Source organism: Schistocerca nitens, chromosome 2 (genome assembly GCF_023898315.1).
Source record: "Schistocerca nitens isolate TAMUIC-IGC-003100 chromosome 2, iqSchNite1.1, whole genome shotgun sequence".
NCBI classification, from domain to species: domain Eukaryota; kingdom Metazoa; phylum Arthropoda; class Insecta; order Orthoptera; family Acrididae; genus Schistocerca; species Schistocerca nitens.
The window spans coordinates 733,461,957-733,477,308 of record NC_064615.1 but is presented as its reverse complement, the minus strand read 5'-3'; the positions used below and the strand labels follow the sequence as shown (position 1 = coordinate 733,477,308).

The window sequence follows — 15,352 nt, the reverse complement described above, 5'->3', positions numbered from 1 at the left end:
CAGAATAACAAGACTGGGCAACTACAAGCGAGGGCAGACACTGCTAAAACCATAGTAGCGTGGCATATACATCTACACGGCTGCTCTGCAAATCGCACTTAAGTGCCTGGAAGAGGGTTCATCGAACCACCTTCACATTAATTCTCTATAATTCCACTCTCGAACGTCACCCGGTAAAAACGAACACCCAAATCTTTCCGTCCGATTTCTGACTTACCTTATTTTATTGAGGTGATTATTTCTCCCTATGTATGTAGGCGTCAAAAAATATTTTCGCATTCTGAGGAGAAAGTTGGTGACTGAAATTTCGTGAGAAGATCCCGCCACAAACAAAAAAGCCCGTATTTTAATGATGTCCACCCCAAAACCTATATCATGTCCATGACACTGTCTCCCCTATTTTCCGATAATACAAAACGTGCTTCCCTTCTTTGCACTTGCTCTATTCTGTCAATGAAACGCAGTCTTTGGTTCACTTCCCTCTCAACATTTTCTATGTTTCCTTTCCAATTTAACCCTCTGCGTAAGAGAAAATCTGCATACCGTTTCCTACCAGTCCGGTCCCTCAGGCCCGTGTTGTTTAAATTAACATACATTTACACTACTTTGGCTACTTATGATGTGAGCGACTTCTGAGGTGTAAATACTTTTAAAATAATTTTATTTATTTAAAATTTACATTTTAAAAACAGTTTTTATACTTTAACTGCTGGCTTTTATTCTTATTACAAATTTGTGTAGGGTCTAAGGCAATAGCAGAATATTCCGAGCATACAGACTTGGTGCGCTAATAACATCTAATTTGACTTTTTCGTCCTTCTCCATATAATATGCATATCTTCTCCTTTTCATAGCTGGTGGTTTTACTGCCTTTCGTGGATCCAATGCTACTAATCATTTAGCTCTTTACCTCTGGTGTGAAGATGAAAGTCTGACGTCCCATTTTTTAATGGCAACTAGCATCATCCAAATTATGTATGCATTCATTACACTTACGTCGATCAAGCTGAAGAAAACCACCAGTAATGAGCGCCTTGTTTCTGTCTTTACAAGGTAGCATCGCGTCTTGTGAACCATGGCGTCAACGCCACCCTTTGTGGCCCTGTATGTCATTGTAACTTTAGACTACTTTAGTTGTGACGATGATACCGTTGGTTGGTCATGAAGAGAGCTAAGGACGGTAACAACTTTGTTTTTCTTAGGAACATAAGTGCCTGTCATCACATCAAGCTGAAAACCAAATAATGTAGACTATACTTCACGTCATTTAGGTGCAATAAAATAGCCAGATAGTCCACCTTTGTTTTTTCGGTTATTGACGACTATTGTCAGATCTTTTGACAACAAATAATAGGTAAATCTTTATAATAATTTTCCGAAATTATGACTAACTTTACAAATTAGAAAAATTAATAAAATTTCTTTGAAATAAAATGTATAGTTACTAATAAAGAAGGCATTAAACATCACGGAGGCTTCTCTGAGGCCCGATGGTGCGTAAAGGTAAAGAAATTTACAGACTATAGATGTGACTGATTTATCATCTAAACGAATTTTAACGGATTCCTTTTAACATTTATATGAATGACGTTACACTTTTCATTATTTACGGTCAATTGCCTTACAGACAACTTATCTAAATGGTTTTGCAATTTGTTTTGATCTTCTGATGAGTTTACTAGACGATAAACGACGGCATCATCTGAAACGAACCTAAGACCGCTACTCAGATTTTATCATACATCGTTTCTATCGATAGAGAACAGCAGGGGGCCGATAGCACTACCTTAGGGAATGGCAGAAATTGCTTCAATTTTTATCTATGACTTTCCATTAATTACTACGAACTGTGACGACTCTGAAGGAAGGCACGAATCTAGTTACATACCTAAGATAAATATTTCGCAAGCAATCAATTTCATTGCAAGCCGCTTGCAAGATACGGTTTCAAAAGCCCTCTGGAAATCTATAAATACGGAATCAATCTGAGACCCCTTGCCAAATGTTAAAACGCAATATATGTTCCAAAATTCTGCTGCATGTCGACGTTAATGATGTGGGCGTTTCTTGAATATTGATGTAACCTACGCAAATTTCCACTCTTTGGGTACAGACCTCTCGTCTAGCGAACGGTTGTATATGACAGTTACGTATGGAGCTATTGGGTCAGCGTACTCTGAAGGGAACCTAATTGGTAAGCAATCTGGATCGGAAGACTTGCTTTTATTGAGTGCCTTAAGTTGGTTCACTACTCCGAGGATATTTACTTGTAAGTTACTCATGTCGACAGCTGTTCTTTTTTCGAATTTTTGGACTATTTACTTCATCTTCCTTGGTGAAAAAATTCCGGAAGGCTGTGCTTAGTAATTCTGCTTTAACAGCACTGCCATCGACAGCATTTACATTGCTGTCGCATAGCTACTGTAGGATTTAGAGCAGGACGTTCTGAGTAGCACCAAATAGCACGTGATTTAACTAACGATTTAGCACAATGCACATGGGGTACGAGGAAAACAGTGAACGGTGATTTGGGGGAAATACAAAAACCACCGAGCTAATTGGCCATCGTATAACAAATACTTGCAAACTCAACGATAAGAGAATTCGATTGGAGTCGTTACAGGAAACAGTCTCTCATGCGATAGACTGAATTATTTATTATTTCCACCACCACAATTCATGATAGGGTTGCGGCTAACAGAAAAATAATTCTCTGCGGAGTTGCGACACGTGACAAAGGTGTCGGAAAATAACATAGAAATGTTTTACCACATAGCAACTGTAGAAGTAAATACAGACAGACTAAAACTGCATGTACAGGTCAGACTACCAATGGTTGGATGACAACGCAGTATCGATGTTATATGGTTCACTCTTATCCAGGAAGATGGGCAGCGACGGATAAACGAGTACAAGTAAAGACGCAATAGGTGTTGATAATTTCCGAACATGGAGAAACTCATGCTCTTATGTCACTAAGAGATCTGAAAGACTGTTTGAAGGAAAATTGCACCAGTTGCGCAGCCAGAAAGGTGTAGACTGATGCACTAACTATATCTGGACAGAACAAAAGCAACGAATGTCAGAAAGAAACATTGGCACCACAACCTCATTTCAGTATGTAGGAATGTACTGGGTATACTCAACTATTGCTCCAGGAACTGTGATCATGAATTATTGTTGGAACGAGAAACATCAAGCCATGGTTGTACTCGACTTACGCAATGCTGATATCTAGGTGAATGTCTCGACTTGTGAGATAGCCAAGGCGAACTTCCACCACCGATCTACGCTCACAAGTATGCCTGTATTCCAGCTAACTCATTCTGCATTGTACTGGGTAGAGAAAACACTGGAAGAGCTGCCAACGCAAAATCTAGCGTACCATAACAACACCCAGCATCCTAATCTCACACACACCTTAGATACACTAATACACTCCTGGAAATGGAAAAAAGAACACATTGACACCGGTGTGTCAGACCCACCATACTTGCTCCGGACACTGCGAGAGGGCTGTACAAGCAATGATCACACGCACGGCACAGCGGACACACCAGGAACCGCGGTGTTGGCCGTCGAATGGCGCTAGCTGCGCAGCATTTGTGCACCGCCGCCGTCAGTGTTAGCCAGTTTGCCGTGGCATACGGAGCTCCATCGCAGTCTTTAACACTGGTAGCATGCCGCGACAGCGTGGACGTGAACCGTATGTGCAGTTGACGGACTTAGAGCGAGGGCGTATAGTGGGCATGCGGGAGGACGGGTGGACGTACCGCCGAATTGCTCAACACGTGGGGCGTGAGGTCTCCACAGTACATCGATGTTGTCGCCAGTGGTCGGCGGAAGGTGCACGTGCCCGTCGACCTGGGACCGGACCGCAGCGACTCACGGATGCACGCCAAGACCGTAGGATCCTACGCAGTGCCGTAGGGGACTGCACCGCCACTTCCCAGCAAATTAGGGACACTGTTGCTCCTGGGGTATCGGCGAGGACCATTCGCAACCGTCTCCATGAAGCTGGGCTACGGTCCCGCACACCGTTAGGCCGTCTTCCGCTCACGCCCCAACATCGTGCAGCCCGCCTCCAGTGGTGTCGCGACAGGTGTGAATGGAGGGACGAATGGAGACGTGTCGTCTTCAGCGATGAGAGTCGCTTCTGCCTTGGTGCCAATGATGGTCGTATGCGTGTTTGGCGCCGTGCAGGTGAGCGCCACAATCAGGACTGCATACGACCGAGGCACACAGGGCCAACACCCGGCATCATGGTGTGGGGAGCGATCTCCTACACTGGCCGCACACCACTGGTGATCGTCGAGGGGACACTGAATAGTGCACGGTACATCCAAACCGTCATCGAACCCATCGTTCTACCATTCCTAGACCGGCAAGGGAACTTGCTGTTCCAACAGGACAATGCACGTCCGCATGTATCCCGTGCCACCCAACGTGTTCTAGAAGGTGTAAGTCAACTACCCTGGCCAGCAAGATCTCCGGATCTGTCCCCCATTGAGCCTGTTTGGGACTGGATGAAGCGTCGTCTCACGCGGTCTGCACGTCCAGCACGAACGCTGGTCCAACTGAGGCGCCAGGTGGAAATGGCATGGCAAGCCGTTCCACAGGACTACATCCAGCATCTCTACGATCGTCTCCATGGGAGAACAGCAGCCTGCATTGCTGCGAAAGGTGGATATACACTGTACTAGTGCCGACATTGTGCATGCTCTGTTGCCTGTGTCTATGTGCCTGTGGTTCTGTCAGTGTGATCATGTGATGTATCTGACCCCAGGAATGTGTCAATAAAGTTTCCCCTTCCTGGGACAATGAATTCACGGTGTTCTTATTTCAATTTCCAGGAGTGTAGAAACTCAACAAGACTAAATATCCTTGCGACAGATGTTGCGACATATTCAGAACATGAAGAGAACCAACGTCGAAATGTGGTAATCGTAAGCAGTATATCCATTGTCTTCCGTGCTTTTGATAGCAAATTGCGCATTTTACTTTCGTTTCAGACGTAGAAATACCGATTCTCCACACCTGTTGAGCATTACCTGTCCCCTGGTTAACTGACGTAAACCAAGAAACTTATACTAACAAAACTATAAAATTAATATAACTTATAAAAACAGAAATTAGGATAATGTGTCATATATTTGTAAAGGTTCATCAAACCAAAACATATATATATATATATATATATATATATATATATATATATATATATATATATATATATATATATATATATATATAACAAACGTGGGGTTGTTGGTACCCCCATCGGGCGCCTCCCCGGGTGGCGGATAGGGGAAAGCTTCCTAAATATAGGTGGTACTGGGGAAATGAAATACCCAGGGCGGACCAAAAACCAATAAACCCAGTGGTGTCTGTTCAGCATCTGGCGGCCAGTGGTCAGCGTCTGTTCCTCTAGTTGAGGCGGCTGCACAAAATCTTCTCCAACTCAAAAATCGAATCGTATACCTGTGGTCTCAACAGAGATCACCACAAAAACTAAAATTCAACTTGAACGCATGATGGAAAAGACGACCACAGAGTCACTACCCCAGGCACCAGTCGATAGACTGGATTCACCTGATCATCGGATTCTGGGGGATCAGGGACACCATGCGGAGAAGAATCGGAGCTTCTCAAAAACTCGTCACACTCTCAAAACGAAACGTAAAAATTTTATTGGTACAATTAATGTGAACACCCTCACTAAAACAGGCAAATTAAAGCAACTCACCAACGCAATGGGAAAATTTAACCTGAAAATCACTGCACTGCAAGAGACAAGATTCACAGATGAAGGACACTTTAACACAGAGAATTACAGGATCTACAAGGGCAAACCTGCCATAAAAGTAAGAGACAAACTACCACTTTTCGGAACAGGATTCGCCGTACACACTTCCGTACTCGACTCAGTTATTGACTTCACGTCTCCCAATGAAAGAGTCTCCCTGTTATCAGTAAAATCAGCTAATAAAGCATACACTCTGATCAACGTGCACGCCCCCACAAATCACCACAATAAAATCTACCCTGAAAAAGTGGACAATTTCTGGGAAACACTAGAAGAAACAACAAATAAAGTACCTAAGCACCATGTGAAAATCTTAGTAGGTGATTTTAATGCACAATTAGGGAAGGAAAAAAAAATCAGAGATACCACTGGACCCCACACCAAACACAAACGTACCAACAAGAATGGTGAAAAACCAATAGACTTCTGCAGAAACTTTGGACTTAAAATAATGAGTACCCAGTTTCAAAAACCTGCACATAAATTAACCACATGGAGATCACCCAGTCTTAGACAGGGTGAGTACCAAATAGACCATGTCGCAATTTCCAAAGAAAACATAAAAGAAATTCAAAACATCAGAACCCGCAAAGGTGTCTTTGAATCAGATCATCATCTTCTCCAAATAAGAACAAAATTCAAACCCAACAGAATGCTAAAAAGGTCACCCAAAAGTACCAAACCAGATCCGGAATATCTGCAACTGAACAAAGAAAAAATCATCATGCAAATTAATCAGGAAAAATCAACAGACTGGAAGAAACTAACAGAGAAAATTCAGGAAGCCCTCAAATTAGGACAACCCCCTCGCAACAGGAAACATCGCTGGTGGAATGCAACCTGTGATGAGGCAGTTGACAACCGAATAACTGCATGGAAAAAATTTAGCAGTCACAAAACTGAAGAAAACTGGGAGAACTTTCTTAAAACCCAAAAACAGACCTCAAAAATAATTAGAAAAGAAAAACGGGGATATGACAACAACAGACTCTCTGCAATCCAGCAGGATTTCATCAAAAATAATACAAGAAATTTTTATAAGACTTTCAGAGAAAACTTACAGGGATACGAAGCGCCTAGCTTGTGCTTCAAGAAACCCGATGGCTCTTTGGAAACCAACACGAAAAATAACTGCAAAATCTTAGCCCAATATTTCAGTTCCCTCCTCAACTGCGAACCACCCCAAGAAAAACTTGTCTTCTCTTCTCCAGTATTCACACACCCAGACTCACATGCCCCGGATCTTGAAGAAATTATGGAGATAGTCAAGCAGTTGAAAAATAACAAAGCACCAGGAGAAGATGGGATCATTGTTGAGTTTTGGAAACTAAACGATCCTATACTTATGCAGAAATTACACCGTATAATATCAGACATATGGATAACGGAGCAGATACCAGAGGACTGGAAATGCGCTCTAATTCACCCGCTACACAAAAATGGCGACAAGACAGACATGAACAATTACAGAGGAATTTCCCTGCTCCCAGTCGCTTACAAAATCCTTTCCAAAGCGCTTTTAAACAGGATAGAATCCCAAGCAGATACACTAATTGGTGAATACCAGGCCGGATTCAGAAAAGGACGGTCATGTGCGGAACAGATCTGGTGCTTAAAGACAATATTACAAATGAGGAAATGCAGAAACACAGTAGTTACATTCATCGACTTCAGAAAAGCATATGATTCAGTGGACCGTGGAACCCTGTTTAAAATCATGGAACAATTTGGGATCGACCGAAAGACACGAAAAATCACAGAACAGACACTTACAGGAACAACGGCCAAAGTGAAATTCATGAGCGAAGTATCAGAAGCCTTCGAAATCAAATCTGGAGTCCGACAGGGGGACGGACTATCCCCAATCCTTTTCAATATTGTTCTAGAAAAGATAATCAGGGAATGGGAACCTCACGTAAAGGGTATCCAAATTGGTATCAAGAAAGAGAACCGAATTAAAGTCAAGTGCCTTGCTTTCGCTGACGATATTGCAATTATCACCAATAACAGAACAGAAGCGATTCACGCAGTGGAAAAACTACATGAAGTTTCACAAAAAACCGGACTACAGATATCTTATGAAAAAACCCAATATATGGAAAGGCAGCCAGAAAATAAATCCCCTTTAATAACAAAATATGGTAAAATTGCACATGTCTTCCATTTTAAATACCTCGGTGAAACTATACAGTCCTCAGGATTAAACCGAATTGCCAATGAACAAAGAATCACCAAGCTCCAGAAAGCCTACAAGCTAACATGGACGCATTACAACAAGAAGTGCATTTCGACAGACGCAAAATTAAGGCACTATACAACAGTGATTCTTCCAGAAGCAATCTATGCAGCTGAAACAATGGTTATTGATGGTCATTCTAAAATTAAGGAAATAGAAAAGCAGGAAAGAAACATTATCAGGAAGATTTACGGTCCAATCAACAAAAATGGCATGTGGATGAAGAGACCACAAAACGAACTCTATAGAAAGATCAACATAGTAACAGATGAAATCAGAAAGCGCCGAGCCAAATTTTATACACACATCTACAGGATGGAAGACTCCAGAACAGCAAAGAAATTATTCAATATTATAACAAGGAGTAAATGTGGCACGGAATGGCTGAAAGAAGTCCAGAGGGATCTACAGCAGATCAACATAAAAAATATCGAAGATCGCACCGAGTGCCGGCATAAAATCACAAGTGTGAAGTTTGGGGAAAGAACATCGCGTCAGCCTGGTAAAAAATGGACAGAGGAACGGAAGAAGGAGCATTCTGAGAGGATGAGGAGGTTTTGGGAAGCAAAGAAGAAAAACATCCGAAGATGAAATTATGAATTCAAGTTCAATCGCACTCCTAAAGGGGAACAATCGTTATAATAATAATAATATACAACAAACGTTGCCGTGTTACCTGACAAGACGCTGTGAGGTAACAAAATACGATCACCACGGCAAAATCAAACTTAAGCACAAAGAAAGGAGCGCGGTAATCCAGAATAAATATTTAATTACCGCACCGAGGCGAGTTGTGCTCACGGATATGATAAATAAGAGCTAATGCGCTGATATATATATATATATATATATATATATATATATATATATATATATATATATATACTCGCATAAAATCAGTAAACAAACAGACAATGGATGTAAGTTTGTACAATGGGCACAATGTACAATTATGGAAATAGACCTATGAGATTAGTGCAAATAGTAATCAAATGCAGAATTCGGGACGGACGTTTTTGAACGAGAGGAGTGTTGTAGAGCAAAATAATTTTATTTTACGAGCTGAAATGTTTTAACAGAGTTCTGTCAGGTGAGTTCAGCACAGATAAGATTAGGCCTGCTCCAAAAAGCATGTCACGGACGCGTATTGTCAATATAACAGATGACTGGGAAAGAGGCGAGCACTGACACACAACCTTGGAGTGAGGCAAACATGAACACAAACGTTGCCGTGTTACCTAACAGGACGCTGTGAGGTAGCATAACGTAACTTCAAAATACGATCACCACGGCAAAATCAAACTTAAGCACAAAGAAAGGAGCGCGGTAATCCAGAATACATATTTAATTACCGCACCGAGGCAAGTTGTGCTCACGGATATAATAAGTACGAGCAAATGCGCTGATGCGGCCAGAGCCACAGCGTCATATGAGTGAGCTCAGACCTTTAAATGACGACGCTTTCGCGCCTCAGAAACACATTCAGTCATGCTGCCACTCTGCCGTATTGCTAGAATCAGTTGTTGTTGTGGTCTTCAGTGCTGAGACTGGTTTGATGCAGCTCTCCATGCAAATCTATCCTGTGCAAGCTTCTTCATCTCTGAGTACCTTCTGCGACCTACATCCTTCTGAATTTGCTTAGTGTATTCATCTCTTGGTCTCTCTCTACGATTTTTACCCTCCACGCTGCCCTCCAATACTAAATTGGTGATCCCTTGATGCCTCAGAACATGTCCTACCAACCGATCCCTTCTTGTTGTCAAGTTGAGCCAGTAACTCCTCTTCTCCCCAATTCTGTTCATTACCTCCTCATTAGTTATGTGATCTACCAATCTAATCTTCAACATTCGTCTGTGATATTCTGTTAAGTTTCAAAAAAATGGTTCAAATGGCTCTGAGCACTATGGGACTCAACATCTGAGGTCATCAGTCCCCTAGACTTAAAACTACTTAAACTGAAGGACATCACACACATCCATACCCGAGGCAGGATTCGAACCTGCGACTGTAGCAGCAGCGCGGTTGCAGACTCGAGCGCTTAGAACCGCTCGGCCACCGCCGCCGGCCTAAGCTTCAGTGAAACCACGATAAACTGGTCGACGACGGCCTGCCTGCTACCTGAATTCTGACTTCAGACCTGCCAACTGATGCATATCTCAGCCATGGTCTGCCGTTGCTGCCTACTGCGTCACTGGATCATCGAGAAAGCGAAGTCTGGTGTGCGACCTGCCCTCCTACACTACGGATCATCGCGGATTTGAAGCTGCCATCAACACTGTGACCAGGTATGGCGCATTTGTGCTGTCTCCTGGGTGATTCGTGAGTATCTGCTGCAGTCTTAATCAATACATGGTGAATGACCAGACCCTAGTCTTTGCGTTATAGACATCCTGGACCATAGTTGGCAGACTGCAACCAAATGCTGTCTTCGAGAGCACTGGGGTGGAAGCCGCACTGTGTCACGAAATGCTCTCGATGGGCAGGTGATGCCTCCTTGTCCCCCTGCTGCCACCACACCGACCTCCAGGGCGACCTCATGACTCGCTGACAAGGCATCGGCACTTCTTTCCGGCATACACGTTTCCGCCTGGCCACCGACGACTGTTCCGAAGACACTTATTACTCTGTACACTTTACACGATAGATGAGCAATATTGCAAATATAAATGAGTAAGCGGTAGCCCTGGACGTGAACATGGAACACTCACCCGCACTCCATAATTGGCTTCCTATTCACTACGCTACTCCTGCTCCATGGATCGGAACAGTATTACTGACATACGAAGTTATACGTCTGTCCGTTCTGAAACGACTAGAAGATTAATTTGAAAAAAAAAAGTAAGCAGGGGGATACGAGAGGTTCCCGGACAGGCCATTCAGATATAGAACACATACTCAATCTGAAAATGGTAACATCACCTCCTGTGGCCGAGAACATGCATTTACACTTACTTGAGCCAACATTTACAGAAGGTTGGGATACAGTATTGCGACTAGCAAATATCACAAGAAATAAGATTAGAGTAACCACTTAAATAAAGTTCATGTTGACATCCAATAAGATGGTAATGCATCGTCCAGGGGAAGCACGATTACAAACTTTGTTTGAATAAATTTACGCGTTTTCAAAAATTTGTATCGTACCTGTGGAAAGTCTTTCGAAATGTTCTGATACGTTTCATTGTCAATGTAGTTACCGTAATACATTGAAGTGAAAAAAATACGCAGGTCGAAAAAATAATTAACGTAGAGTCACGAAGTTTCGAGACTATGCCTGAATAGGTAACTTACTGAAGTGATTAACACTGCAGATTCCTCCTGTGATTTCGAAAACATTCCGTTGGCACCCACCCAAATAGGGAGAAATGATCATCACGATAAAATAAGGGAAATCGGGGCTCGCAGAGAAAAATTTTAGGGCTCGTTCTTCCCGCGCGCGCTGTTCGAGACTGGAATGTTACAGAGACAGCATGAAGGTAATTCATTGAACCCTGTGACATGCACTTTGTTGTGAATAGCAGAGTAATCACATTGTCGTAGACGTAGACGATCACAGGTTAATTTGAGCATGAAGTAAGTCATTGCAAATGTGAAATGTTGGAATATTAATAACTGGTGTAACCGCCAGAAAATTGATTGTAACCATGCAAAGTGGCATGCACTGTATTGTAGACGGCAGTTTTTAGGACTGAATTCAATGCTTGTGGCACTTTGTCGATCAATACAGGAACGATTAATGCTGTTTCTACATGACGCTGGCGTTGTCGTTTGATGACGTAACATATATGCTCCATCGGAGACAGATCTGGTGGTCGAGCAGGCCAAGGCAACATGTCCAGACTCTGTATAGGATTTTGTGTTACAACAACGGTATGTGGACGAGCACTATCCTGATGGAAAACACTCCCTGGACTACTGTTCATGACTGGCAGCACAACAGGTCATATCAAAAGACTGACGTACACTTTTGCAGAGGGCGTGGTATAATCATGAGAAAGCTCCCGCTGTCATGCGAAATCGCACTCTAGACCATAACCCCAAGTTTATGTCCAGTGCGTCTAACACGCAGACAGGCTTCCTTCTAACCAACTGGCACCAAAGGATGAACCATCTTTCAACAGAAAACTCAAAGATCTCTACCCTACCCTCAAATGAACTCTCGCTTGACATCACTAAAGTCCCAAATGGCGGTGGTTTGGGGACAGTACAATGCGCATTACACGGCTTCTGTCTCGGAACTGTCCTTGAAGCAAGCGATTTGTAACAGTTCGATGTGTCACTGGGGTGTCAACAGCTGGTCAAACTGGTGCTGGAAACCGGGTAGGGCGCGCCAGAGCCACACTCCGAACACGATGGTTGTCCCTCTCAGTAGTGCCACGTGGCCGTCCGGAGCAGGGACTTTTTGATTCTCATGGTCACCGCTGCCAGCAGTCATCTACAGTAGCTACATTCCTGCCCAGTCTTTCTGCAGTATTCATAGCCCTATTACACGATGTTGTTCAAACTCAGTGGCGTGTTGATAATAGCGTCTTTGTCGCCTTAAAGGCTTTCTTGACTAACATCAGGCCACCACGTCAAATCTCTCAAGGTAACTAACGCTCAGCGTGTATTTAAAGGAAACCTGATATGCATCCTCATAGTGATTCTACTAGCGCCACACTCATATGAGCGACGGGAAATTTGAACAGACACCATGTTTTCAGTGTTACGAGTATGTTGGACAACTCATTCTTGGTGTTGCGATTTTTTTCCGTCAATGTATCTTACAATCAAACCTGTATTAATACTCATTTTAAATAGCACAAGTATTCCATTTCACTATCTATTTCGAGTCATGTCTACTGAACAAATCTGAAACGTTGTAAAATACAACACATTGGTAAGAGGGGCATGGTAAGCAACTTACAGTTACGCAGAGTGCTAGCAGAGAGAGCTGTACTACAACAACCAAGTGAAGTGACTCGCTGAACTCCATATTGTCTGAGACCTGCTGACACGGTATAGTGGCCAGAGAAAACGGAACTAAATATACTCAGCCGGTCCGTGAGAGCTCAACCGTCTTATCTATAAATGACGCTGCGAAATACGTGTGAAATCACTTCATCACCAGTCCTACTTCAGATAATAACTGATATGACCGACTAAATGTCTTCCTGGCTACACACTTCAAGAGGGTAATATATGGTTTTAAGTAACCGACAGAGGCATATCTATCGGGACTGTCATTTATTATCCCCTTCACAAACAGTAATTTGGTCTCGTTAAAAATACTATATCATATGATGTTACGAGATACCTTAAAAGAGGGCTTTCCCAAACGTCAGTAAACGATCTTGATAAAACATGGCGGGTACGGAGAGGGCAGAAAATAATACGATACATATTTGTTTGCTTGTGCCCAGTTTCACCTGTAAGGGGTGAAACAAACCCAGAAAGGTGATTTGGCATTTTAGATACAGAGAGAATATGTTGGAAACGATGACACCTAAAGAATATTATTTTTGGTATATAAATCGATATGTAATTAATGTTCTAGAAAACTATGTTGTCAGTTCATGCAATAATTTGAAACTTCACAAAATACCCCAACACCATTAGTTTTGTAACTTTTGTTACAACATAAATTAAAGAAGCTTTAAAGCCACATACCTATGAAACAAGGCAAGTTTCTGAAATACCGTATTTGGAAAATAAGCTGTACACAGTGTGCTGTCGGAGTATTTTAATATACCAAATTAAAAGGATGTCAAATTAAACACCTCGAGCCATCTAGTTTCTTATTTTATTTTACTACGCCATCTTCATGCCCCTGACCGACGTGTAGGGAGATTCTATCTCGGTTGTAATCAAAGCAGGGGCCAGTAATACTGGTAACAGTAGATTTCTACTTGCTATAGCCATTCGACATCATCTGCTATAGTCGGCAGATGAGTCCTGCAACCATTTCTAAACATATGAACAGGGCCAGGACAACCGGTTGGACAGTAATATTTTCTATAGTGTTCATTTATCGTGTAAAGTGTTCTGAGTTACTAGTGTTCTGAGAACTGCGGTTAGTGGCTGCGTGTAAACGTGTATGCCGCAAAGAAGTGCTGATGCCTTGTCACCGACTTATGAAGTCGCCCTGTGGGTCGGTGTGGCGGCAGCGGCAGGGGGCATCACCGGCCAACCCAGGATACTTTCCGACACAATACGGCTTCCACCTCAGGGCTCTGAAAGACAGCACTTGGTTTCAGTCTCCTGACTGTGGTCCAGTGTGTCGATAACGCAAAGACTACTGCCTGGTCTTTCACCAAGCACTGCGGCAGATACTCACGAGTCATCCAGGAGGCAGCACAAATGCGCCATTTCTGGTCGGAGTGGAGATGGCAGCTTCAAATCATCTGCGATGATCCGTAGTGTAGGAGAGCAGGTCGCATGCCAGTCTTCTCTTTCTCTGACGTAGTAGGCAGCAACAGCAGACCATGGCTGGGGTATGCATCGGGTTGGCAGGTCTGAAGTCAGCATGCACATAACAGAAATCCCATTGTAGATCAGCTTATCGTGGTTTCACTGAAACATAACAGAATGGTTGATGTTAGAAAGCCACAGAACCGGCCGTATTTTAATAAACAACAACTTTACCGACTGTAAGTGGAGTTCTTCCTAACACGGTGGCTTTTAACAGCTGCAGTTGTGCGGAATATGAAATAGCTTCTTAACAGATTGTCATTCTCTGTGCTTCTAGCAAAACGGACAGAATGGCAGCGTGACTAAATGTGTCTCTGAGTTCGAAAGCCTCGTTATTTAAAGGGTTCAGGACGCATCTATGACGCGGTGGCTCTGCTTGTATCAGTACATTTGTCGTCATTTGCCTGATCCATCAGCACAACTCTCCTCGCTGTCGTATTTGAATAATGATTCTGGATCACAGCGCTCCGTTATTTCTCCTTATTTTTGATTTTGGCGTGGTGCTCGGGTTTTTAAGTTATGTTGTGTGACCTCACAGTGTCATGCTAGGTAACATGGCAAAGTTTGCTTTTCTGTTTGCCTCACTCCAATGTTGTGTGGCAATGCTCTCTTCTTTCCCAGTCATCCGTTATATTGGCAGTATGCCTTGTAGACATACCTTTTTGCCCAGGCCTAATCTTATCTCTGCTGAACGCGCATGGTAGAACTCTGTTAAAACATTTAAGCACACAAAATAAAATAATTCCGCTACGTTTGGTTATTATTTGCATTAATTCCCATAATTGCACACTGTACTCATTGCACAAACTTGCATGGATTGTCTGTTTGCTTACTAGTTCAATGTCGGTATTATATGGTTT

At 42.8% G+C, this 15,352-nt stretch overlaps 1 protein-coding gene across 1 annotated transcript in view; it reads right to left on the bottom strand.

Moving 5' to 3' along the window:
- LOC126234592 (esterase FE4-like) overlaps positions 1-13,086 on the bottom strand; it is a 118,928-nt gene extending 105,842 nt beyond the window's left edge. The window contains exon 1 of the mRNA XM_049943307.1: positions 12,949-13,086. Within this exon, the coding sequence (XP_049799264.1) occupies positions 12,949-13,017 (69 nt within the window). The 5' untranslated portion in view covers positions 13,018-13,086. The remainder of the gene's footprint in view (positions 1-12,948) is intronic.
- Between the last annotated feature and the right edge of the window lie 2,266 nt (positions 13,087-15,352).